This window comes from Neomonachus schauinslandi, chromosome 2 (genome assembly GCF_002201575.2).
Source record: "Neomonachus schauinslandi chromosome 2, ASM220157v2, whole genome shotgun sequence".
Taxonomy (NCBI): domain Eukaryota; kingdom Metazoa; phylum Chordata; class Mammalia; order Carnivora; family Phocidae; genus Neomonachus; species Neomonachus schauinslandi.
In genome coordinates, this window is record NC_058404.1 from 33,912,071 (window position 1) to 33,939,826 (window position 27,756).

The following is a 27,756-nucleotide window of genomic DNA, read 5'->3' on the forward strand; positions in this document are numbered from 1 at the left end:
CATGGAAGAATAAAAGTACTCTTCAGAATGGTTCCAGAAACCAGAGAGGAAAGAGCCTGCCTTCCTTAGCTGGGACAGGTTCAAGCTTGTACTCACAAGGCAATTGGCTTCATGCATACTACAACAGCCCAGAAAAGGGCTGTCATCAGCAAAGAAAGCTGGAGCCCTCATTCTCATACTGCTCTGCACATCCACAAGTGGACTGGCTATAAAAACTGTTCTCACCCAGCACACTAGACCTGTCAGCCTCTAAATATGGCAGTCAGAGACCTAACTCTGAGGACATGTCAGGATTTGATGCCTCCTGGATACACCAAGGTAGAAGTATCCTACTTTGCTTGGGCAAGAAGAAGCCTATCTTGTGACCAGTGAACTCCCCTGCCCTCATTCCAAATATGCCCTGCTGAGGGCCTTCTCAGGTAACTCCTCCCATATTGCTTGCTAGCCTCTCCTACACAGAAAGGTCCCTCACCCAAGAGGCTTTTGCCTATGGTTAGGATGTGGCTTTTCCTTTCTGCCTTGGATGACCTGGATGGTGTTCTGTGGCTCTTTCTTCCCCCAATAGCATCAGCCTTTATGTTCTAATCTTCATTTCCTAGTTAATAAGACTGCTAGTGCCACACATTCCCACAGATGATGTATTATTCTCTTTAGGAAGGTATATTTCTGCAAGGATCATGTCATTTGCAAGGTATATGGCAGAAGGGAGCTATAGTTAAGGGATGGTGAAATAAGTTGCATCAGGTTTTGCTTGGCAAGGACACCAGATGGATGCCTTTATGATGAAGTGGGGCTCCTCCAGCCTTTTCTTTTATGCAGGTCTCCAACAGGTGTTTCCTCTAAGGCATATCTGTTTTCCATAACATTAGAATGAAGAAAGATGTTGTCTGTGACAGCTTGTGTACATAGATCATGCTTTTATTATGATAGAAGAGTGTACAGTGATTGATTTGGTATTCCAAGTCAAGCTAAAATGTGCTTGAGAGAAGATCATTTTCCATTTGCCAAAAGGGCATTTAATTTTCAGACCAGGAGTCTTCATTTATTATGGAGATGGAGGAGGGGGCAGGAAGAGGGAGAAGGAGGGGAAAAGTAAAAAGGCTGAAGAAAGTGACCAGAAGAAAAATAGTAGCAGTTGTCGTAGATTTGGGTGCCAAGGGTGGGGAGCAGGAAGCCACCTCCCTGCAGGTAACTTGGTTATATTATATCAACATCTGAGGGACGGTGTCTAGGAAGCTACAAGTGGAGAGAAAAATAGATTCTATGAAGGAGTAACATAGCCAGTTCTTCAGATCCTGATAAAAATCAAAAACAGACTCTGGTCTTAGGTGTGTTCCCTGGTGGGTTTCTTTAACCAGCTTGGCCTAAAGCCATCACCACCGTCCTAAGTAGTATCATTAAAAGAGCCTGTGTGGCTCTTAGAATTTGGGGTTGGAGCTGCAGAGTTAAGGATATTTAAACCACCAAAAGGCATGTTAATTTGAAAGAATAAGGTAACCCATTTTGGTCAAACTGACCTTGAGGCTTACATTGCAGCATCTTCTAGCCAGGTAAATGACTAGAATCCATTAAGTTTACAGGGAGGTCATCAATGGGGAAGAATACGAAGGATTGCATCTTGGCCTTGGCCAATCTCATTAGCCATAAGCTCTTAACTTTCCAAACTCTTCTCCCATGTCAGCTTCTCTGGGTCCTCTCTCTATCCCATTACTTTAAGTCTGACACTTCTAAGCTGACCATCTTAAGTTCCTTTGTCTGGAAAATTATGACTTAAGATAGTAATTTAGAAACTGAGTAGGTTAAAGAGATCAAAATTGCTTGATATTATCTTAGAGTCTGAGTCTTTGGGCCAGGTGTTAAATAGCAAACTGTATTAATTCACAGAAAAAAAACAAAAACCCTCACCCTGCAGCACAGAGCACAATATGTTGTATTTCTCCCAGGACGTATAGTAAAATCTCGCAGGAGAGTGCTGTCATAACGTACTGTTTACCACAGCTGAACCTACAGTGTGACACTGTGCAGTATGTCCCAAAAGGTGTTTCAAGGATATTTTTAAATAAATAAATGAATAAGTAGATGGTAAATGTGTGTGGTCAAATAAGTGTAAAACACTGGATTATATAAACTCGAAAGGATTTTTTTTTTTTTGTACGACTTTTTTGAACCTTTCATAACACTAAAATGCAGTGTGAATCTCAAAGAGGGGACATTTTTCTCAAACTTTATTTGACTGCAGAAAGCATTTCCTCACAACTCTCCAGTTACTAATATTCCATGCAACATGTTTTTTAGAATAGGCATTTCTGTCAGAATAGGATGGATGTATGCTGTGGTAACAACCATGAAATCTCAGTGACTTAGCGCAACAAAGGTGTCTTTCTTTTTCACGTTACATGTCCAGCACAGGTCACTGAGGCCAAGGCACTCTGCTGTATGTAGGCACTCATGTTCTCAGGCTGGTCATCACTACAGCGGGCAGGAGTGAGCCTGAAGAATCACATGGGAGCTTGTCCCTACATCAGCCATCACTTCTCCCATTTCATTGGTCAGAACTAGTCATGTGGCCCCATCTGGCTGCCCATCTGCTAAAGAAGTAAAGGAAAATTGGATCTTCTGAGCATCAGTAATCTCAACCTCAGTATTCCATTCAAATGGCAGCTTTACCATTTGTTAGCTCTTTGACTTTTATCCATAAAACAAGGAGTGGTCTTTAAAGTCTGGTAGAGACTGAAATAGTCACTAAGTATTTCAGTCACTTCCCATGTTCCTCAACCCCCATAAAGTTAGCGGGAGGCATGTGACTAGTTCTGGTCAATGACGTGTGATCAAAAATGTGTGTCACTTTGGGCCATGGCAGTTAAAAGCCCAGGCTTGTTTCTCCAGTCCCTTTATCTTCCCTTGCCTTAATGACTAAGGAGGATGGATTTTCTAGGTGTGTGACTCTAAGATGGTACAGCCTCTGTACCACTCTGAGTGGCTGTGTGGAACACAGACAACTGTTCACCTGAGGAATATATGTAGTGTGGGAACCTGTGTTATGTTCAGCCCCTGGAATTTTGAGGTTGTTTCTACAGATTAAGCCTTGATTCTCCTGATTCAAATAGGTCCAGACTCTAAACTTTCTGTGCTTCTAGAAGGGTTTCCTCTCTTCTCTATTGAGCAAATATGCATTCCTTCAGATACAATGGGATTTTTTCCAAAGATTATCTAACCCTTTGGGTGGTTGAATATATTACATGACTAGCATTGTGCCCAACTGCAGTGTGGGGTGATCACATGGAGGGCTTTGCCAAGACTTAAACCAAGATTAGAGCAGAGTTTAGTTAAATGCAGGCCAGTGATGGAAGCTGTGAAGAATACAAAACACATATAATAAGGAAGGATGTTTCAACAGGAACTCATACAAAATGATATGGAAAGGAGAGGGGAGGAAAACAGGCCAAGGAGAGAGATACCATTCATGACTCAATCTCACAGCCTTTTAAATTCTATCTTCAGGTGCCCAAAACACCTCCCATGATTTCTCCCAAACAATAGTAGCCTCATCACAGTAGCAAAATCAAGAGCAAAAATAACTACCTTCAAGGCACATATAATGTAAGGTAAAAGGAGAGCTTGATATATCTGCTAAAAGCACACACATGCATGTGCACACGTGTGCATGCATGCACGCACACACACAAAGTGCTTAGTATGTTTTCAGCTGGATACGCTCAGCTCTTGGTGTCCTTCAGACATGAATCTTTATTCTGGAGTCTCACAGACCCAAGGTTATTCTCTTTGTGTTATTCTGTGCTTTGGGCTCAAGGTTCTGTTGATTTTGACATCTTAGCTTTGTCACACCAGTGTCGCAAATGTTCTCAGCTAACTCTCCATTCTCCCTACTTAGGACTTTTCTGTATGAAACAGTACAAGATTCTGACCAGCTTGATAGCAGCGGTATGTTTCACTGGTGCAGAGCAATCCCTTTGGACAGTGTGATTCTGGTAGGTGATCTTGCACCAAATTTCAAATAAGATAAACCTACACCTAGGGTAAATAACATCCTTACACTAGTTATAAGCACCTGCCATTTCTCTTTGTGAATTTCAAAGGAAAAACACATTCATCACCAGCCTGAATGGTATGCAGGGTAACAGATATGACATTTGACAAAGACCATGTAGGTAATATGCTGGGATTTGAAACAATTAGATCGGATTGTTCAAGTCCTTCTTCCCCCCCACCTTTCACAGTATAGCTGAGTCAGTTATTTAGAATAATGTTCTCCTGACACATTGCTGTTTTGCTAGTAAATCTAATTAATTTAAATGCACCAGGGAAACTATTTACAAGAACTCTAAAGCCTTTCCTTTTTTTAAAGAAATATTTTCCTAATTATTGGTTTAAAGTTTGGATTTTCTCTAGTGGTTTCTCTTAGAGCTGGCTGTACTTATACCTAACGCATTAGTCAAGAATGTATCTCCTAGATGCATAACATGGGTGAATCCTAATAGATATTAGAATCCTGTCTCTGTCTCTGTTCTCTCAAGGAAAATAACTAACTCAATTTACTGAAATGCCAGCAACCAAGATGTAAAAAGTCTATATCCTAATCCAGGCTCTGACACCTGCTTTCCAGGTCCACATCTATTCTCATTTTCCAGAGTTAGCAACTCAAGCATGGTCTCAGTGGTTTACTTTGCAAGCAGTAAATATAATCAAAGTGATTGTTTGTTGTATGAACCCTATATAATTTTTTCAACTATGACTAATTGATAATTATATCTTTTTCTTGCTTTCCCAAAGTAGTTCAGTTCACTTTTTTTCCTGTTACACACACACTCACACACACACAATCCTTGTGGCTTGGTACCAATGTCCTGACAGAATATGTTCCAATTTTTGTAAAAGCATGATCAATCATTTGATCAGAAGCATAAAATTGTCAGAACTGTCATATCAACTAGAAAACTATTAGGGTTGCTGCTGAAATTCACCACTTTAGCAATTATGTCTTCTTCTAAACTAAGCAAAATAAACTCCATTGAGCAGGAAGCTAAACATGTTTTCAGTGGGAGGGAAATCGTTAGAAAGGTTGAGAAGCTGGTTGCAGATGGAGGCATCCAAGAGACGAAGAAATAGAAATGGCAGATGTTTTATTATACCATATTTTTAAGCACACAGACAGGTTGCTATGACAGATATCTCCTTTATGATACTTGATATGGAATATAGTTCAGAACACCAACTGAGTCTTTTGATAAGTTTAGGAGGGCTTCTAGTTTAAGAAATTCTAAACGCTTTGAAACGTGTGACCATAGAGGAGAAATGTCCATATTGCAGAATTCAGGGAGGCTTTGAATTTGGTTTCATTTGCAGAAGGGTCAAACGGAAGTGGTTGATTTAAGTTACTTTGAACAAATAGTGCATCCTCCCCTTCCTCCAAAAGTCACCATCTTTCTCAATTGGGAGACAGTTTTGTGCCACAGTTTCTTGGAGAAATTGCCTCTCTGGCTGTGCCCATTAATGCACTCTGCCATGTATCTTGTTTCTAATTGTTTAGTTCTACTCAGAAGAGCAATCATTGGACTTCAGGCATGTTACATTAAATACCGTTAGAGGCTTCATTATTCAAGTTAAAACTAATCGGATTAGCTAGAGACAATTATTTAATAGATTTGGTTAAGATTCACATCACTCTCCAGGAAGGCTCTCCAGACAAGTAGCTTTATTTCCCCTCACAGGGCAATTCCCTTTGAAAAGAGAGTATTTTCTAGTATATGCTAATTTGACAAACTGATTGTGGAGATGTCAGATGTTACTTATTTATCTTGTTAGGTTTTATCACCCCCTGTTTCACAGAAGCTTGTCATTTAACCCAGCTAAATATGGGCATAGGGCAGGATGATATATCTATTTGAAGTATTCTGAGTCTTCATGTGCTGAGGAATATAGACCACACTCATGTATGAAGTGCTTCTATGTGCATTTAACCTGTTCTCTACCAGCTTCCAAGAGTCCTCCTCTGAAACTCGAGGAATTCAAAAGATTCAGAGTTGATTAACAGGTATTGAACAAGAGCTAATGAGTTGAGCACTGTACTTCCAATATATTATTTCATTTCCACAACAGAATTAGCTTTTATTTTTTAAACCATTCAAACTTAAAGAAATTGAGTGTCAGAGGGTAAACTAGCTTGTTCACAGTCATACAACAGAATACAGAATCAAGTCTTCCTCCAGATCCAGTGCTCTTTCTAGCCCATTCCAGAGCCACGAGAGAAGACACTGACTCATTCCCTGAAAGAAATCAAAGGCTTGAAATGAATTTCCTACAGGAATATCATGTCTCTCTTTTTTTTAAGTTACATTTATCACTCTTAAAAGTCTCTGTGAATGTGGGGAAAAGCTCATTTAAATATTTTTCATGTATATGATTATTTGGAGGTACTACTTGGAGATACAGAGAAAATGTTAACAATCAGTGATGCTGATGGTAGTATGTGACATGTTCAAATGTTTGGGTTCAAATGGAATTTTTGTGACCTTTTCATTTCTTTTCTGCACTTTGCATAATGAATTTCCTCAACTCTGGAAAGCATCTGTTGAGTGAGTTTGGTATATTAGGTTGAACCATATGAAGTTACCAATACTCAACCATTTTTGACCCATAAAAAGGCAATTTCGTATGTTCCAAACTAATAGGTATTTTCATATGTATGAAAATCCACCAAAAACTGCAACATGTTGTACAACTTTATGCAATTTTCAGGGCTCACTAGAAGACAGACATTTAGCAATGGAATTTGTAATGTTTTAGTTTTTCATTGAATCTTACTATAGTGCATACAAGGCCAAAACCACATAATGAAAATAAAAGATGTGCTCCCCGTTTGGTTCTATGGTTTCACACCTTGAGGAATGACACTAATCTGAGTTTTAATTGATGCACTCCATGCTAATAAAAGACTTTAAAAAGTGGAATAAGAAGGAACCCCACAAAAAGATAAGTATAATTGCCTCATGGTAGGTAAATTCCATTTTATGAGCAATTTGCAGAATTTCATTATCCTTATGAAAGTCCTCCTATGGATGTACCTGGAAGAGTTGGGATGAGGGGACAGAGCCCTCTTTGAGAGGCTCTCAGCTTGTTTCTAAAACTGACCAGACTCTGGCATGCTTATGCTTAGAAACGAATGGACAAGTCAAAACATGAGTTTCGGAACCATGTAGTAGCATGTGTTTTTGGAGATGCTACCTCAACATTGATGGGGCTTCGGAATTTTGTAATGCCCTTGAGAGCTAGCAGCTATACACGGCCGGAGCTGAAAGACATTGTGTTCATTGGGTCTCTGGATTACCTGAAGAGAGAATGGCTATTTCTCCGGAATTTTCCCCGGATATACATTCTACCTGTAAGTGTCACGTTAGAGATAGTGAATATTTATAATGATGGCAACATTAATGGTACTAGCATTAATAAATAATAAAACAGTAGCTTGTAGTTGTATAGTGCTTACAGGTATTAAAAACTATTCTAAGCATTTTACATATATTAACTCATTTAACCCTCAAAATAATCCTATGGGGTAGATTTTAAAGGTGTTGGACTTTGGGCATGGAGAGAGTAGGTAACCTGTCCAAGTTTACACAGCAGGTAAGTAGCAGAACAAAGATTTAAATCTAGACATTGTGGCTCCAGAGTTTATGCCCAGGAGCCACTACATTTTATGTTTTATGTTTATAATCATATTTTATGGTCTTATATAAATAAGAGTTTCTCTACATTTCTGAATCTGATTCTAACTTAATGTCCACAGCTAAACTGATACTAGCTAGCCTTTGTGCTCTGACTTTCTCATCTTTTCTGAAGACGCATCTTTTATGGAATACATAATGCCACATAGTCCTTGATAGATGTATGAGAAAGAGGAATTAGGTTTACATTTCTGAGGAATGGATCCATTATGCATATGTGGCATTGTAGTTGTAATTGTATTTGCTCTGAACATTTATACACCGGTATGCAATTGTATGCCACTCTTTCCCTGGATTAAAAAAAAAAAAAGTATGCGCAGTGTGAAATGCACCCAAACCATGTAATTTTTTCATGAAATAATGCTGACAATATATAATATTGTTCAAATTTCAAAAATGGTTCTCTCAAGGAACAAATTTCATTTGCTTCTTTAAAAAGCTACCATAAAGTTCTCTGCACTGTACCCTTACTTTAGGCCATAGAAAGGAAAAAAGGAAAAGGACCACAAATCTCTAGATCCAGCTAGTATTAGGAATTACTGGTATTCATATCTAAGCTACCTGAAGACAGAACCAGATCTATCCCTATTTCTCCACCAAATTGGGAAAGAAGCAACCACCACTATGCTAGTTAATCCAGAGGGTACAGAAAAGGTCAGCTGGAAGCAAAACTGTGGGGATGCAAAATTTGCCTTTAGATCCATTACTTCACCTTTCTCTGAATATTTCTTGTTACCCCTACTGTTATCCCTACTTTACTTCTCCCACTTGAATCATCTGAATGGATGTAGGCTCCTCCCTCTTTATCCTCCTTTGGCTCATCCAGACTTGCTCTCAGGTAGGGTCTGTGAAATTCAGTCTCACTAAGATATTAATGATCAATGGGCTAAATGTGTTCAGATATCAGGTAACTAAGTCTTAAAACCAATTCAGTGAAGGCTGGAGAGGCTTTGGCTCAAAAATTGCATCCCACAAGAGGCATCACCATGAGCCATTATATAAAATCCCTCCACCTGAGAAGTCCCTCCTCTACTGGGTTTTCTCTCATTAGGGATCTGCACTCTTTCCTGAAGACCTCCATGCAGCCAACATAGAGGAATGTTCCATGTGTGCTGTCTTATCCTCCTCATCCAAGGCATCAAGCAACCCAGCTCTGGTAGACACAGAGACCATCATGGCCACCCTCAACATTGGATCACTGAGGATTAGCTGCTCTGCCCAGACACCTGAAGAATCACGTAAGAACAACTCCCTGATAGGAGGAGTTTAGAGAGAATGGAATAAGGAAAGAGAATTAACTCATCTCTGAAGTACTTTGATCATGGGGAGGAGGAGAGGTTGGATCAGTTATCATCGAAGACCTCTTCCAACTCTGAGAATTCTGTAATAGAAGTAGCAGAGAGTTAAGTCCTTGGTAATCCTAAGTCAAATGAAAAATAATTTCCAGCTCCTAAACGGAATGCATGTAACAGTTTTCCCACTGAATTTTAAGTGCTGTTTTTGTTATTAATTAAATATTAGATAAGATAGAAATTGGCATATTATTATAATTAATAATAATTAGTAGTAGTAGTATCAATTCTCATTATATCTTAGAGATGCTCCACTACTATTCCTAGTTTAATGTTTGAGAGAATGAAGTATAATTCTCTCTTACTCTTTTTTTATTTTATTTTTTTATGTTATGTTAATCACCATACATTACATCATTAGTTTTTGATGTAGTGTTCCATGATTCATTGTTTGCATATAACACCCAGTGCTCCATTCAATACGTGCCCTCTTCAATACACATCACCAGACTAACACTTTCCCCCACCCCCTCCCCTCTAGGACCCTCAGTTTCTTTCTCAGAGTCCATAGTCTCTCATGGTTCGTCTCCCCCTCTGACTTCCCCTCCTTATTTTACCCTTCCTACTATCTTCTCTCTCTCTTTTTTTTTAACATATAATGTATTATTTGTTTCAGAGGTACAGGTGATTAGTCAGTCTTACACAATTCACAGTGCTAACCATAGTATATACCCTCCCCAATGTCTATCACCCAGCCACCCCATCCCTCCCACCCCCCCCACCACTCCAGCAACCCTCAGTTTGTTCCCTGAGATTAAGAATTCCTCATATCAGTGACATCATATGATACATCTCTTTCTCTGATTGACGTATTTCGCTCATTATACACTCTAGTTCAATCCATGTCATTGCAAATGGCAAGATTTTGTTTTTTTCTGATGGCTGCCTAATATTCCATTGTATATATATGCCACATCTTCTATATCCATTCATCTGTTGATGGACATCTTGGCTCTTTCCATAGTTTGGCTATTGTGGACATTGCTGCTATAAACATTGGGGTGCACATACCCCTTCGGATCACTATATTTGTATCTTTGGGGTAAATACCCAGTAGAGCGATTACTGGGTCATAGGGTAGCTCTATTTTGAGGAACCTGCATACTGTTTTCCAGAGTGGCTACACCAGCTTGCATTCCCACCAACAGTGTAGGAGGGTTCCCCTTTCTCCGCATCCCCGCCAACATCTGTTGTTTCCTGACTTGTTAATTTTAGCCATTCTGACTGGTGTGAGGTGGAATCTCATTGAGGTTTTGATTTGGATTTCCCTGATGCTGAGTGATGTGGAGCACTTTTTCATGTGTCTGTTGGCCATTTGGATGTCTTCTTTGGAAAAATGTCTGTTCATGTCTTCTGCCCATTTCATGATTGGATCATTTGTTCTTTGGGTGTTGAGTGGAGAAGTTCTTTATAGATTTTGGATACTAGCCCTTTATCTGATATGTCATTTGCAAATATCTTCTCCCATTCTGTTGGTTATCTTTTGGTTTTGTTGACTGTTTCCTTTGCTGTGCAAGTTTTTTATCTTGATGAAGTCCCCATAGTTCATTTTTACCCTTGTTTCCCTTGCCTTTGGCTATGTTTCCAGGAAGAAGTTACTGCGACTGAGGTCGAAGAGGTTGCTGCTTGTGTTCTCCTTTAGGATTTTGATGGACTCCTGTCTCACATTAGGTCTTTCATCCATTTTGAGTTTATTTTTGTGTGTAGTTAAGGAAATGGTCCAGTTTCATCCTTCTGCATGTGGCTGTCCAATTTTCCCAACACCATATGTTGAAGAGATTATCTTTTTTCCATTGGACATTCTTTCCTGCTTTGTCAAAGATTAGTTGACCATAGAGTTGAGGGTCCATTTCTGGACTCTATTCTGTTCCATTGATCTATGTGTCTGTTTTTGTGCCAGTACCATACTGTCTTGATGATTACAGCTTTGTAATAGGGCTTGAAGTCAGGTATTGTGATGCCAGCAGCTTTGCTTTTCTTTTTCAACATTCTTCTGGCTATTCGGGGTCTTTTCTGGTTCCATACAAATTTTAGGATTATTTGGTCCATTTCATTGAAAAAACCTGAGGGTATTTTGATAGGGATTGCAATAAATGTGTAGATTACTCTAGTTAGCATTGACATCTTCACAATATTTGTTCTTCCAATCCATGAGCTTGGAATGTTTTTCCATTTCTTTGTGTCTTCCTCAATTTCTTTCATGAGTATTTTATAGTTTTCTGAGTACAGATTCTTTGCCTCTTTGGTTAGATTTATTCCTAGGTATCTTATGGGTTTGCATGCAGATGTAAAAGGGATTGACTCCTTAATTTCTCTTTCTTCTGTCTTATTGTTGATGTATGGGAATGCCACTGATTTCTGTGCATTGATTTTCTATCCTGCCACTTGACTGAATTCCTGTATGAGTTCTAGCAGTTTTGGGGTGGAGTCTTTGGGGTTTTCCACATAAAGTATCATATCATCTGCAAAGAGTGAGAGTTTCACTTCTTCTTTGCCGATTTGGATGCCTTTTATTTCTTTTTGTTGTCTGATTGCCGTGGCTAGGACTTCTAGTACTATGTTGAATAGCAGTGGTGATAGTGGACATCCCTGCCACATTCCTGACCTTAGGGGGAAAGCTCTCAGTTTTTCCCCATTGAGAATGATATTCTCTGTGGGTTTTCATAGATGGCTTTTATGATCTTGAGGTATGTACCCTCTATCCCTATACTCTGAAGAGTTTTGATCAAGAAAGGATGCTGTACTTTGTCAAATGCTTTTTCTACATCTATTGAGAGGATCATATGGTTCTGTTCTTTCTTTTATTAATGTATTGTATCACATTGATTGATTTGTGGATGTTGAACCAACCTTGCAGCCCAGGGATAAATCCCATTTGGTCATGGTGAATAATCCTTTTAATGTACTGTTGGATCCTATTGGCTAGTACTTTGGTGAGATTTTTGCATCCATGTTCATCAGGGATATTGGTCTGTAATTCTCCTTTTTGATGGGGTCTTTGTCTGATTTGGGGATCAAGTTAATGCTGGCCTCATAAAATGTGTTTGGAAGTTTTCCTTCCATTTCTATTTTTTGGAACAGTTTCAGAAGAATAGGTTTTAATTCTTCTTTAAATGTTGGTAGAATTCCCCTGGGAAGCTGGCTGGCCCTGTGCTTTTGTTTGTTCAGAGATTTTTTATTACTGCTTCAATTTCCTTAGTAGTTTTCTATTTCTTCCTGGTTCAGTTTTGGTAGTTGGTACATCTCTAGGAATGCATCCATTTCTTCCAGATTATCTAATTTGCTGGCATATAGTTGCTCATAATATGTTCTTATAATTGTTTGCATTTCTTTGGTGTTGGTCATGATCTCTCCTCTTTCATTCATGATTTTATTTATTTGTGTCATTTCTCTTTTCTTTTTGATAAGTCTGGCCAGAGGTTTATCAATCTTATTCTTTCAAAGAACCAACTCCTAATTTCGTTGATCTGTTCTACTGTTCTTTTGGTTTCTATTTCATTGATTTCTGCTCTGATCTTTATTATTTCTCTTCTCCTGCTGGGTTTACGCTTTATTTGCTGTTCTTTCTCCACCTCCTTTAGGTGTAGGGTTAGGTTGTGTATTTGAGACCTTTCTTGTTTCTTAAGAAAGGCTTGTATTGCTAAATACTTTCCTCTTAGGACCCTCTTTGCTGCATCCCAGAGATTTTGCACACTTATGTTTTCATTTTCATTTGTTTCTATGAATTATTTTAATTCTTCTTTAATTTCCTGGTTGACCCATTCATTCTTCAGTAGAATGCTCTTTAGCCTCCATGTATTTCAGTTCTTTCTGACTTTCCTCTTGTGATTGAGTTCTAGTTTCAAAGCACTGTGGTCTGAAAATATTCAGGGAATGATTCCAATCTTTTGGTACCGGTTGAGACCTGATTTGTGACCTAGGATGTGATCTATTCTGGAGAATGTTCCATGGACACTAGAGAAGAATGTGTATTCTGTTGCTTTGGGATGGAATGTTCTGAATATATCTGTGAAGTCCACTTGGTCCAGTGTGTCATTTAAAGTCTTTATTTCCTTGTTGATCTTTTGTTTGGATGATCTGTCCATTTCAGTGAGGGGGGTGTTAAAGTCCCCCACTACTATTGTATTGTTGTCAATGTGTTTCTTTGCTTTTGTTATTAATTGGCTTATATAATCGGCTGCTCCCATGTTAGGGGCATAGATATTTACAATTGTTAGATCTCCTTGTTGGATAGACCCATTAAGTAGGATATAGTGTCCTTCCTCATGTCTTATTATAGTCTTTGGTTTAAAATCTAATTTGTCTGACATAAGGATTGCCACCCCAGCTTTCTTTTGATGTCCATTAGCATGGTAAATGGTTTTCCACCCCCTCACTTTCAATCTGTGGGTGTCTTTGTGTCTAAAATGAGTCTCTTGCAGACAGCATATCGATGGGTCTTGTTTTTTAATCCAGTCTGATAGCCTGTGTCTTTTGATTGGGGCATTGAGCCCATTTACATTCAGGGTAACTATTGAAAGATAGGAATTTAGTGCCATTGTATTGCCAGTAAGGTGACTGTTACTGTATATTGTCTGTGTTCCTTTCTGGTCTATGTTGCTTTTAGGGTCTCTCTTTGCTTAGAGGACCCCTTTCAAGATTTCTTGTAGGGCTGGTTTTGTGTTTGCAAATTCCTTTAGTTTTTGTTTGTCCTGGAAGTTTTTTATTTGTCCTTCTATTTTCAGTGACAGCCCAGCTGGATATAGTATTCTTGGCTGCATATTTTTCTCATTTAGTGCTCTGAATATATCATGCCAGTCCTTTCTGGCTTGCCAGGTCTCTGTGGATAGGTCTGTTGCCAATCTAATGTTTCTACCCTTGTAGGTTACAGACCTCTTGTCCCGAGCTACTTTCAGGATTTTCTCTTTGTCTCTGAGACTCGAAAGTTTTACTATTAGATGTCGGGATGTTGACCCATTTTATTGATTTTGGGGGAGGTTCTCTGTGCTTCCTGGATTTTGATGCCTGTTTCCTTCCCCAAATTAGGGAAGTTCTCTGCTATAATTTGCTCCAATATACCTTCTGCCCCCCTTTCTCTTTCTTCTTCTGGGATCCCAATTATTCTAATACTGTTTGTTCTTATGGTATCACTTATCTCTCGAATTCTGCCCTCATGATCCAGTAGTTGTTTATCTCTCTTTTTCTCAGCTTCCTTTTTCTCCATCATTTGGTCTTCTATATCACTAATTCTCTCTTCTGCCTAATTTTCCTAGCAGTTAGAGCCTCCATTTTTTATTGCACCTTATTAATAGCCTTTTTGATTTTGACTTGGTTAGACTTTAGTTCTTTTATTTCTCCAGAAAAGGTTTCTCTATTATCGTCCATGCTTTTTTCAAGCCCAGCTAGTATCTTTATAATTGTCATTCTGAACTCTAGTTCTGACATCTTACTAATGTCCATATTGATTAGGTCCCTGGCAGTCAGTACTGCCTCTTGTTCTTTTTTCTGAGGTGACTTTTTCCATTTTGTCATTTTGTCCAGAGGAGAACAGATGAATGAGAAAACAAAATGCTAACAGGGTAACAATGACCCCAGAAAAATATACACTAAACAAGTCAGAAGAGACCTGAAACCAGGGGAAAAGAAGGGGAAAGAAAGAAAAAAGAAAAAAAAAAGAATATGATCAAACATGATCAGGCTGGTGAATAGATCAGTGCCACACACTAGATTTTGGGCATATTTTGGTCTGTTAGAGGAAACTGCCTCCCAAAATTTTAAAGAAAGAAAAACTTATATATGTACAAAAATAAGGGTAAATATGGTGAAGGGATGGAATATGATTGTAAAGATGAAAATTATAAAAGATTTTATAAAAGGAATTGATAAGAAGTTGGTTGAAAAAAAGAAAAGAAATTAAAATAAAAAAGGGAGAGAATGTGATCAGGCAGGAGACTAGAACAAAGCCATACACTAGAGATTTAGGGTATATTTTGGTCTGTTAGAAGAAACTGTATTTCAAAATTTTAAAGAGAGAACAACATATATATATATATATATATATATATATATATATATATACACCAAAAATAGGGTTAACTACTATGAAGGGATAGAATATGACTCTAAAAATGAAAAATAAAAAAGATTTTTAAAAAGGGGATTGATAAGATGTTGGTTGAAAAAGGGAAAAAGAAAAATTCAAAAGAAAAATAGAAGAAGAAAAAAAGAAAATTAAAAAAATTAATTTTGAGAGACTAAAGAATCAGCGGAAAAAAAAGCCATGAATTCTATGTGCTGTATTCCCCTAGTGGTGGAGTTCTGCCATTCTCATTGATTGGTAAACTTGGTCTTGGTTGGCTGTTCTTGTGGATCTTCTGGGGGAGGGGCCTGTTGCCGTGGTTCACAAATGTCTTTGCCAGAGGCGGAATTGCCCCACCCTTGCTGGGGGCTGGGCTAAGTAATCTGCTCAGGTTTGCTCTCGGGAGCTTTTGTTCCCTGCAAGCTTTCCATACAGCTTTGGAGGACGAGAGTGAAAATGGAAGCCTCTCAATCGCCACCCTGGAGGAGCTGAGAACTCGGGGCCCCACTCCTCAGTGCGCCCCCAGAGAACAGCAATCAATCACTCCTGTGTCCCCAGGCTCCAGCCGCATTCCGTGCTCACCTGACCTGTGACCAAGTGTTTCTATCTCTGACACATGACCCTGTTTAGAGTCTCCAAACCCAGCAGATTCCTGCGGTGCACTCCAGCACCGATTCTCCTGGGGAGAAGGGGAGTCTCCCTGGATCTGCCACTTGTTGGGTCCCTGCTGGAAGAGCAGTGGCCCAACTGTGCCACGGATCATGGTTTATGGCAACCCCGAGCTGAGAGCCCACTCCTTGGCTCTGTCTCTGCAGCCCTCTTCACTGCTCCAATACCTGGGAGCTCTGCCGCACTCAGACACCCCTGGTCTTTCTGTGACCCTGAGGGTCCTGAGACCACACTGTCCCTGTGAGGGTTCCACCCTTGCTTAGCCACTGGAGTGACATCCCTCAGCAGAGCAGACTTCTAAAAGTTCTGATTTTGTGCTCCGCTGCTCTATCACCTGCCGATAGCAGCCGACAGAGGCTCCCTCCCCACCGCGGTCTATCTTCCCGAATATCGCCTCGGATTCACTTCTCCGCATGTCCTACCTTCCAGAAAATGTTGCTTTTCTGTTCAGAGAGTTGCTACTATTCTTTTCTTTGATCTCCTGTTGAGTTTGTAGGTGTTCTGAATGGTTTGATCCCTATCTAGCTGAATTCCTGGGACCAGATGAAATGTAGGTCTCCTACTCCTCTGCCATCTTGCTGCTCCTCCCCTCTTTTACTCTTTCAAGATGCTTTCAATTTATGAACTTTAGAAGACTATCGCTAAGGTCTCTTTTGACTTCCATAGAATAAGATGTCATATTGTAGCTTCAGATTGGAAACAGATAGTAAGAAGCAGGATCTATTCAGGATGGGGATCAAGTTTTTTCCTCCTTTGTATTCCTCTTAGTGCCTAGTACAATTATGGTCACTTAGATGCTTACCACCTACCTAATGAATTGAAGCAAATGATCCAGTAAGCTGGACTCTTGAGGAGTTCCCAACATTTCACTGTACCCAAGTGTTTGAAGTAAATTCCCACTAAAAATTGTGGTTTCCCTTCTCCCCCCCAAATAGGAAAAGGCTTATCTATTAATCTATTTCTAAAATTGACTACTAGACATTCAACCTAATATGAAAGTAACTATTAGTGAAGAATTTTCTGTATCTAAAACAGATTTTCAACTCAAAAATAAAAGTAAATCATTGTTGGGGTCCCTTCCATCCAGCCATTTCCCTTGGGGATGTTGATACTCAGGATCAGGAACTCAGTCCTCTAGCCGTGCAGCTGCTGAGCACAGCTGTTCCACTGTGCATGGAACTTGGAGTGGTCAGACATCACAGAAATTGCGAGGCTTTCATGATTATGGTTGTGGATAAAAATGTTCATAAATCAAATTAGGAAACCAAAAGAGCTCTCTCTGACTCCCAGGTCACTGTTGCTAGGTGGGAAAATAGAAGGTTCTTGGACCAAAGGAGTAAGTGAGTAATCTAGCCTAATCTTTGGTAGGTGAACTGAGCCAGCTACTTGAGACACCCTTCCTAAGCAACAAAAGCCCAGTTGGCACCCAGAGCTTCAGGGTGTTTTGCAAAGCAGACTAATAACAAAGCACTTTATGAATAGCAGAGTGCCATGAAAATCCAGACTTAGGAGGTATGAGCCATATCACTACTAAACAAATCTAAAAATGCTGTTGTGTTCTGCACATAAATCCTTAGCTTAGCAATTAGGCTCACTCAGATTTACACAAGATATGTGTGTGGTATATGCGTGAGTAGGTGTGTATGTGAGTACACCACGCTTACAACTTTCTATGATTGGACAGAGAAGAAGTATTCACTTTAAAGGCAATATCATCAATATGCAAATGAAAATGCCCGCATAACATAGCCTGGGATAAACTGACATCGGCCATCTAGTTAATCATCTGGGTGACTTGTCCTTCCTATGATTAGTTTTACTTAAGTTTCACATCTTACATAGGCTAGAAAGATAGAAACCTGTGAATTTAATTCTGGTTTCTTTTATATCTAGTAATTTTCATCCTTTAACTTATTTATTAATTCAACAAAACAATGTTGTTCTTGTATGATGTGCCCTGTACTCTGTTACAGGTTAAAAGGTTGCCCTCAAAGGAGAAAGATGAATTGGTAAAAGGAGGTAAAGGTGAGGGGGAAAAAGATTTGGAAAGGAGGCAGAAAAAATGAAGGAATATCAAAGTATTTCAATCATTATGAAGAATGAGTAGGTGCTATCCCCAAAGATAAAAGCAAAAGTTTAGAGAAAAATGTATTGTGTAGGCCTTGTACCATTTCTTTTATGGATGTCATCATACCCATTTGTGTAACCAGGAAATGCAGATCCAGTCAGGCTCTACTGTGCCACCCAACAAAGGTCATGGAGTCTGCTTGTCTGGCACCATAGCATCAGTAAAGTCACATTATGAACTTGTGAAAAACAAAGGATCATTACTCAGAAATTTCATTAACGACTCTGGCATTATAGGAATCTGCCTGGAGTTTATATACAGAAATTCCCAATCCTCAGAGAAGCCTGTTTTGTTCTCTTAACCATTCTTCCCATTTCATATTAATACTACTCTTGTACCATCCTTAAGAGGTGGAAATGGGAGTACATGCCTCCAAGAATTGACAGTATAAAGGATTGTGAAATTGTTCTAGGAGGCAGAGAACATCTTGCATGCTGAGTACCAACATAAGACTAGCCAATGGACAGTTCACTTTCCCTTCCTCTAGGATAATGGTTATCAATCAGGAACAGTTTTGCCCCCAGAGGTCATCTGACAATGTCTGGAGACAGTTTTGGTTGTCACAACTTGAGGGGATACTATTGGCAGCTAGTGAGTAGAGGTCAGAGATATTGGTAAACATCCTACAATGCACAGGACAGCCCCACATAGTTTCAAACAAACAAACTTTTGGGCCCCAAATGTTAATCATATCAAGATCAGAAACCTTGCCCTTGCATATCTGGTGAGACGTTTGTGGGATCAGTGGGCTTTCCCACATCTTCATGGGAAAGATGAAGTCATGGCAAACTTATATATGAAGGCCATCTTGGACCACCAACGCTATTCCATACAGTGATTCACCGAGGGATGTTGGGGGTTGGGGACAGCAGAGTGAGGACTCTCTGAAAGATCTGTAAGAATGCCAGCCCTCCTGGACATTTCCATGGGAAACTTTAGGTTTTCCAGTGACACTCTAATTGCTGCCCTGTCACGTCACAAGGAGAACAGGTTGGCAAACCTAGGTACTGAACTAAATAATCTGTGGCATAATCTAAACATATAATGGTAATTAAGTCTGACAACTTAATATGCTACTGAAATTTAAATGTACAGTAGTAATCTACAATTAAGCAATTTTTTGTAATAGCACCCTGCCAGACTGGAAGATTTCAGGTATAATACTATGTACTACCAGGTAGCAAAAATATTGACATTAGTAAAATATACTCAGGCTATGATCTGACACATATTCAAATTAACCATTGCTCTACAAGACAAGATAGAATTAAGGCAGAAATTCAGTTGCCGTCCTTCAGCTGGTATCCAAAGCAATTGTTTCAACTGTTATACATGTGTCTGTACCCAATAAGAACATTTGAGATTGAAGTATCTGACTATATACACTGAATTCACAGATTTGATATGACTGTAGTAAAATTGTGATCTCTCTATAGTTTCTACTGCTCACAGCAGCCAGAGGGATCTCCTATAAATATTTAGTAAATAACGTCAGTTCCCTACTTTAAACCCTATAATGTGACCCATGACAATTATAGGAAAATAACATAGGGTCTTGCAGGCCAGTAGAGAGTTTGAATTTTCTCCTACTTCATCCTGTTTATACTGGCTCTTTCCTTCCTTGGATCCCTCATCCTATTCCCTCTGCCTGGGTAGCTTTTCACCACTCAGGACTCCATTCCAACATCAGAGAGGACTCTTTTCAGATCCTATCTAAAGTCACCTTCCCTCATCAATCACTGGTCCCTCAAAGTTAGGTTTTTCCACAATACTCATCACTGAAATTATTTTATATTTGCATCACATAGGATGCCACTGGGACAGGGACTCTCCACAGTCCTGGCATGGAGAAGACTTTCTTTAAATTTTGGCAGAAGGAAGAAGGAAGGAAATGTGCATAGAACAGAGAAAGCATCTTACACAGTTCTGAGAATAAAGTAAATCTTAGTTCCCCCAATCTTCTTGCATTATGGAAATCCCAGAGACATTTTTTTAGGAAAAACAGTTGGAAGGTATTCAGGTCCCATCACAACTAAGATTTACCAAAGAGTTAGGATATCTGATCTCGAGCCAAACTATGAGCCTTCCTCTTAAATAGCTGTGTGAACAAGGTTAGCCCTCTGGTCTTCCATCTCCCTACCTAAAGTTGCAGCATTTACTAAATTCCTAAGACACTTGCCACTTCTAACTATAAACCAAATAGGTTGGGAGCTTCCTGTGGCACATCAGGTTTTACCCCAAATCCACCTTGAAGCATGACTCCAAATTTTAGTGACTCTCAGAAATATATTCAGTTCTACTCTGCATTAGTAAGAAGTGCCTCTTTTACTGAATGTCTTGCGGAGATGGAAAATCTGGTAAATATTATAGTATATAGCATTCCCTCTAAAAAAAATAATCTTCTGGGTAATTTCTTTTCCCCTGTCCCTGTCTCAGCAGCCGTCCTTTGTCTGTCAGCCTATCTTACCACCATGCTCATCTCCATTCACTCCCCATTTCACTCTGTCCCCTCCCATGTGCCTGGCTCAGTAAACAGCAGACCCTCTTCTAAGGCAGCAGGGATTTTAAGTAGAATTTTTACCTTTCACAGTAGCATGTCCCTGTTACATAGTATTCTCAGAAAGGCTCAAGAAAGGTAACCAACAGTTTTAAAGCATCACTTCTGATGAGATCATTATGTGTGTGTTTCTTTTTTAAATGGACCCCAGCTCTCCATTTCTCTCTTCCCTTTTCATTCTTTACGTTTTTTTTAGTTTGGCTTAGAGACCAAAACTCTGGTGTTCTGCCTGATTTTGAACCTGTCCATGGTTCCCTGCATGGTAGCACTGTGTTTCAGGCTGGTTCTGTGCATCACTGTCTTGTGGAGTCGAGGCTCACAGAGGAGAGTGAAGGGCTTCACCTCCTCACACAGGAGGGAAATCTGTCTGTAAACTGAAAGCAAAGCTCAGAAGCTCTAAGTGACACCCTGCCCATCTTTAAGGAACTCCCAAGGCATTCAGGATTGAGGCAGGACAACCAGGGATGGGAGGCAGTCAATTCTGTGGAAGAAGAAAGACATGAGCAGTGCCACATGGGCACCTGAATACCCAGAGAGCATCTCCAAAAGGCTGAGAGCACTAAGAGTCAGAAACCAGTTGTAGTGTCTCCAAAAGCACTGGTGGAGCAGCCCCACCTATTTATTCATGGTTTCCTGAAAGTTTTGCAAGCAAATGAATGTGGATTCAGGCACAGCCCGCCTGGGCCATCATCCAGCACTACCACTCCACAGAGAATAATCATATTTTACTAATGTGGTCAATAAGCAACCACTGGGTGAGCTTTGCCTTTTTTGTAGTTCATTTGAAGTGCATTTAAAATACACACACACACCACTTCTCAAAAGGAGATCTGAGGAGGACCCAATGTTTCCCCTAAATATAAAAAAAAAACCAAGGATTTGGACATGAGAGTAACTTTGTTAAGATGAAGCACCAAGTTACATGGTGTGCTTCTCCATCCTTGCCAAGTTTTGTAAGTCACTTTGTTTGCATGTATCCATCTCTTTTCTTCTTTGTTGTTGTCTGTGTTCACAGAAGGGACTTCAGAGCACTTTGGCAGATATTCTGGGAAATCAAAATACCGAAGAATCCCCATCCTCACCGAACTGAGTAAGTTGTGTTTCAAGGACAGAATGCAAGGGAGAAATCTTTGTCATCCATAATTGATGTCCCAAGGTTCTTTTTAGAATCCACAGTCAAAGGACTGAGGAATCAGAATGGGGCCCAGAGAAACATTACTTTGGGCTTTTATCTAACTAGTGACATCATCAAGCAGAGCCTGTTATATCTGAGTGTCATGGTGCAGGAATAACACCTGCCTTCTCCTCTTGTTCAGTTATCAGGAAAGTGAGACCAGGAACTGGTTCATTCTTGTTTGGAGGAAATCTCCAGCGGGGGGTGGGGGGTGAGGCATGAGTTTGAGGTTGGCTAGGAAGGATCTCCCTATACTCACCTACCTACCCATTGTGGGACATTATATCAGGCAGCTTCCTTTCCTGTAGTGATACCAGGACTGGGATTAGGGTGACACAAATGAGGCATGCAGGATGCAGATGTTAAGGAGGCACCCACTCCTGGGGTCCTTAAATTTTGAGTCTTAGTTGTCTCCCTTGTGTCATCTTAATCCTGCCCCTGAGTGGTGCTCTTCTAAAATGGAAATACTCCATGCAGAAATACCAGAATAAGCTGTTATCTCTCACCAACACCTTATGGAAAATGCACATATATGAGACTTTCCTAGTGAGGAGCTCTGGGAGTAGAAAGAAGGGTGGGAAAGGCAGGGAAGGTGCCTGTGTGCATTTGGGGATATGTCTGGGAGATAAGAGGGACACACTGGGATTTAATACTGACAATAATTGATGAAAAAAGGGGAAGACATGAAAGAGGGGAATGTTGTCTTTAACACAGATTAGAACCTAAAGTTGTTAGCCACAGTTTTTTTTTTTATGTTATGTTAATCACCATACATTACATCATAGTTTTTTGATGTAGTGTTCCATGATTCATTGTTTGCATATAACACCCAGTGCTCCATTCAGTACATGCCCTCTTTAATACCCATCACCAGGCTAACCCACCCCGTCCACCCCCCTCCCCTCTAGAACCCTCAGTTTGTTTCTCAGAGTCCATAGCCTCTCATGGTTCATCTACCCCTCCGATTTCCCCTCCTTCATTTTTCCCTTCCTGCTATCTTCTTCTTCTTTTTTTTTTTTTTAACATATAACATGTAATGTATTAATTGTTTCAGAGGTACAGGTCTGTGATTCAACAGTCTTACACAGTTCACAGCGCTCACCATAGCACATACCCTCCCCAATGTCTATTGCCCAGCCACCCCCTCCCTCCCATCCCCCACCACTCCAGCAACCCTCAGTTTGTTTCCTGAGATTAAGAATTCCTCATATGTGACATCATATGATACATGTCTTTCTCTGATTGACATATTTCGCTCAGCATAATACCCTCCAGTTCCATCCACGTCTTTGCAAATGGCAAGATTTCATTCCTTTTATGGCTGCATACTATTCCATTGTATATATATACCACATCTTCTTTATCCATTCATCTGTCGATGGACATCTTGGCTTTCCATAGTTTGGCTATGGTGGACATTGCTGCTATAAACATCGGGGTGCACGTACCCTTTTGGATCCCTACATTTGTATCTTTGAGATAAATACCCAGTAGTGCAATTGCTGGATTGTATGGTAGCTCTATTTTCAACTTTTTGAGGAACCTCCATACAGTTTTCCAGAGTGGCTGCACCAGCTTGCATTCCCACCAATAGTGTAGGAGGGTTCCCCTTCCTCCGCATCCCCGCCAACATCTGTCATTTCCTGACTTGTTAATTTTAGCCATTCTGACTGGTGTGAGGTGGTATCTCATTGAGGTTTTGATTTGGATTTCCCTGATGCTGAGTTATGTGGAGCACTTTTTCATATGTCTGTTGGCCATTTGGATGTCTTCTTTGGAAAAATGTCTGTTCATGTCTTCTGCCCATTTCTTGATTGGATCATTTGTTCTTTGGGTGTTGAGTTTAAAAAGTTCTTTATAAATTTTGGATACTAGCCATTTATCTGATATGTCATTTGCAAATATCTTCTCCCATTCTGTTGGTTGTCTTTTGGTTTTGTTGACTGTTTCTTTTGCTGTGCAAAAGCTATTTATCTTGATGAAGTCCCGATAGTTCATTTTTGCCCTTGCTTTCCTTGCCTTTGGCGATGTTTCTAGGAAGAAGTTGCTGTGGCTGAGGTCAAAGAGGTTGCTGCCTGTGTTCTCCTTTAGGATGTTGATGGGCTCCTGTCTCACATTGAGGTCTTTCAACCATTTGGAGTCTATTTTTGTGTGTGGTGTAAGGAAATGGTCCAGTTTCATTCTTCTGCATGTGGCTGGCCAATTTTCCCAACACCATTTGTTGAAGAGACTATCTTTTTGCCATTGGACATTCTTTCCTGCTTTGTCAAAGATTAGTTGACCATAGAGTCAGTAGACCATAGCATCTATTTCTGGGCTCTCTATTCTGTTCCATTGTTCTATGTGTCTATTTTTGTGCCAGTACCATTCTGTCTTAATGATTACAACTTTGTAATAGAGCTTGAAGTCCGGAATTGTGATGCCACCAGATTTGCTTTTCTTTTTCAACATTCCTCTGGCTATTTGGGGTCTTTTCTGGAGCCATACAAATTTTAGGATTATTTGTTCCATTTCATTGAAAAAACTTAATGGTATTTTGATAGGGACTGCAATAAATGTGTAGATTGCTCTAGGTAGCATTGACATCTTCACAATATTTGTTCTTCCAATCCATGAGCATGGAATGTTTTTCCATTTCTTTGTGTCTCCCTCAATTTCTTTCATGAGTATTTTATAGTTTTCTGAGTACAGATTCTTTGCCTCTTTGGTTAGATTTATTCCTAGATATCTTAAGGTTTTGGGTGCAATTGTAAATGGGATCTACTTCTTAATTTCTCTTTCTTCTGTCTTGTTGGTGTATAGGAATGCCACTGACTTCTGTGCATTGATTTTATATCCTGCCACTTGACTGAATTCCTGTATGAGTTCTAGAAGTTTTGGGGTGGAGTCTTTTGGGTTTTCCACATAAAGTATCATATCATCTGCAAAGAGTGAGAGTTTCACTTCTTCTTTGCCGATTTGGATGCCTTTGATTTCTTTTTGTTGTCTGATTGCCGTGGCTAGGACTTCTAGTACTATGTTGAATAGCAGTGGTGATAGTGGACATCCCTGCCGTGTTCCTGACCTTAGGGGGAAAGCTCTCAGTTTTTCCCCATTGAGAATGATATTCTCTGTGGGTTTTCATAGATGGCTTTTATGATCTTGAGGTATGTACCCTCTATCCCTATACTCTGAAGAGTTTTGATCAAGAAAGGATGCTGTACTTTGTCAAATGCTTTTTCTGCATCTATTGAGAGGATCATATGGTTCTGTTCTTTCTTTTATTAATGTATTGTATCACATTGATTGATTTGCAGATGTTGAACCAACCTTGCAGCCCAGGGATAAATCCCACTTGGTAGTGGTGAATAATCCTTTTAATGTACTGTTGGATCCTATTGGCTAGTATTTTGGTGAGAATTTTTGCATCCAGGTTCATCAAGGATATTGGCCTGTAATTCGCCTTTTTGATGGGGTCTTTGTCTGGTTTTGGGATAAAGGTAATGCTGGCCACATAAAATGAGTTTGGAAGTATTCGTTCCATTTCCACTTTTTGGAACAGTTTCAGAAGAATAGGTATTAATTCTTCTTGAAATATTTGGTAGAATTCCCCTGGGAAGCCGGCTGGCCCTGTGCTTTTGTTTGTTGGGAGATTTTTGATGACTGCTTCCATTTCTTTAGTGGTTATAGGTCTGTTCAGGTTTTCTATTTCTTCGTGGTTCAGTTTTGGTAGTTGATACATCTCTAGGAATGCATCCATTTCTTCCAGATTGTCTAATTTGCTGGCATATAGTTGCTCATAATATGTTCTTATAATTGTTTGTATTTCTTTGGTGTTGGCCACTTGTTGGGTCCCTGCTGGAAGAGCAGTGGCCCGACTGTGCCGCGGATCATGGTTTATGGCAACCCTGAGCTGAGAGCCCACTCCTTGGCTCTGTCTCTGCAGCCGGCTTCCCTGCTCCAATACCTGGAAGCTCTGCCGCACTCAGGCACCCCCAGTCTTTTTGTGACCCTGAGGGTCCTGAGACCACACTGTCCCAGCGAGGGTTCCACCCCCCCACTTAGCCACTGGAGCGACGTCCCTCAGTGTAGCCAACTTCTAAAAGTTCTGATTTTGTGCTCCACGGCTCTATCACTTGCCAGTAGTGGCTGATGGAGGCCCCTCCCCCGCCATCTATCTTCCCAAATATTGCCTCAGATTCACTTCTCCGCATGTCCTACCTTCCAGAAGGTGGTCGCTTTTCTGTTCAGAGAGTTGTTACTATTCTTTTCTTCGATCTCCTGTTGAGTTCATATGTGTTCAGAATAGGTTGATCCCTATCTAGCTGAATTCCCGGGACCAGACGAAATTTAGGTCTCCTACTCCTCCACCATCTTGCTCCTCCCCCACAGCCACAGTTTTTATTTGTATTTTATTTTATTTTATTTTTATTTTTCTATCCTTTTGAACCATGTTTAACCCAAGGTGTATATACATTGAGGACATTGATTAGAAGACTGTGATGTAAGTTGGAGTGGTCAGGAGGAGCCAGCCAGCTTCTCACTGATCCCAAAGTACATCTGGTCACTCTCCAGGGACTCAGAGCTTGCTTCAACTAAAGACTTGCTGGCACCAGGCAGCCCTTGTTAAATTAGTCTAACAAAGCACCTGTCAGCTCACTCAGTTTTTGTTCTTTGGCTGGCTGGAAAGGGTCACGATGACATGAGAGTTGCAAGTCTGACTGCCAGCACTTTGGTACAGAATGTACCATAGCATGCAGGAAAATGTCTAGCAAAGTAGAGGCCAATAGTTTAAAATGACACAGGAATATTTGGACAAGGGCTCCTGGGGTATGTGAGTGTGTCGAGGGTTGGCAATGCAAGGAGAAAAAAATACATGTGCATAAAAAATGTGGGTTGATATTATCATGCATTGCTCACCTTTTATAAAGACAAGGAATAATTTAAAGAATTAAAGAACAATCCAATCTTAGTTAGGAATGTATTCTGCAGGTAGATTTGATTTGATCTGTAATATGACTGTCAAGAACTGTGAAAGATGTAAGTAAGACCTTATGTTACTTGCAAACCAACAAGGTAACCTGCCACAGTTTCATGGACACTGGCAGAAGACACAAGACCACTGGGTCAAAGATAAAGAACAGTTTATCACTCAAAGCAATGGCCATAGCCAAAGTATCATCAGTTTTGTGCTGCTTGCCCAAGGCCTTGTTCCCACAGGGTGACATGAAAAGGGCCAAATGATACCTGTACCCACCATGAATTGCTTTATAGAAGAACCCCAGGCTTCAAGAACCAGAATCTTTTATAATGGGCAGTAAGCATGATTCCCTTTGCTCTGGTGGGAGATATTATCTTTATCTTCCAATGCTATTTTCTACTTAAACATTTTTGAAACAATAGTCTTGGAACAAAGGCAGTCAGTGCTTCTGTTTGTATTCCCAACAATGACCAGTTGCATTCCCTTCAGATGCTTCCTCCAGGGATCTGAGTTGCAGCCTGGGGCAAATAGAGACATGCTAATGGTTACTTTGGCTACTGCTACATGAGCCCCAGTTAGGAGGATTCTCTAATCCCTGCTACTCGGAGTGTAGTCCATGAATCAGCAGCATCTGGAAGCTTGTTGGACACCTAGAATCCCATTCTCACCCCTAGACCCAATGAATCAGAATCTGTAACAATCTGTAACATCTGTAACAAGATGCCCAGGAGATTCATATGCACATTAAATTTTTGAGAGTTACTACTTTAACTCATTCTGGACCTAGATAACTCTAAAAACCCAAATAAATACTAGGGTATCTATGGCATAGTATTATGAAAAATGTCTGTAACTGGGGTGATCATGTGTTCCTATTTATGCCTGTTTTCCCCATGCAGTTATTGGGAGTATCCCCTTTTACTTACAAAAGTGTCCTGGTTTGAAAGATAAATTATATAAAGGTGACACTGGGGACACTTGTTTGGAGGACCTGGGCCTGGGGTGCAAGGATATACCCTTGATGATGAAGGTACCCAAGAAGGATACATGTGTTTAGGGGAGGAAGATGAAGAAAGAAAGAAAGAAAGAAAGAAAGAAAGAAAGAAAGAAAGAAAG

The 27,756-nt window shown here is 40.1% G+C and overlaps 1 protein-coding gene across 1 annotated transcript in view; it reads left to right on the forward strand.

Annotated features, from left to right (window-relative positions):
• KCNU1 (potassium calcium-activated channel subfamily U member 1) overlaps window positions 1–27,756 on the forward strand; it is a 170,909-nt gene that overhangs the window by 129,526 nt on the left and 13,627 nt on the right. The window contains 5 exon segments of the mRNA XM_044912803.1: window positions 3,893–3,989; window positions 7,175–7,399; window positions 8,794–8,958; window positions 21,073–21,111; window positions 21,536–21,596. Of these exon segments, the coding sequence (XP_044768738.1) occupies window positions 3,893–3,989; window positions 7,175–7,399; window positions 8,794–8,958; window positions 21,073–21,111; window positions 21,536–21,596 (587 nt within the window).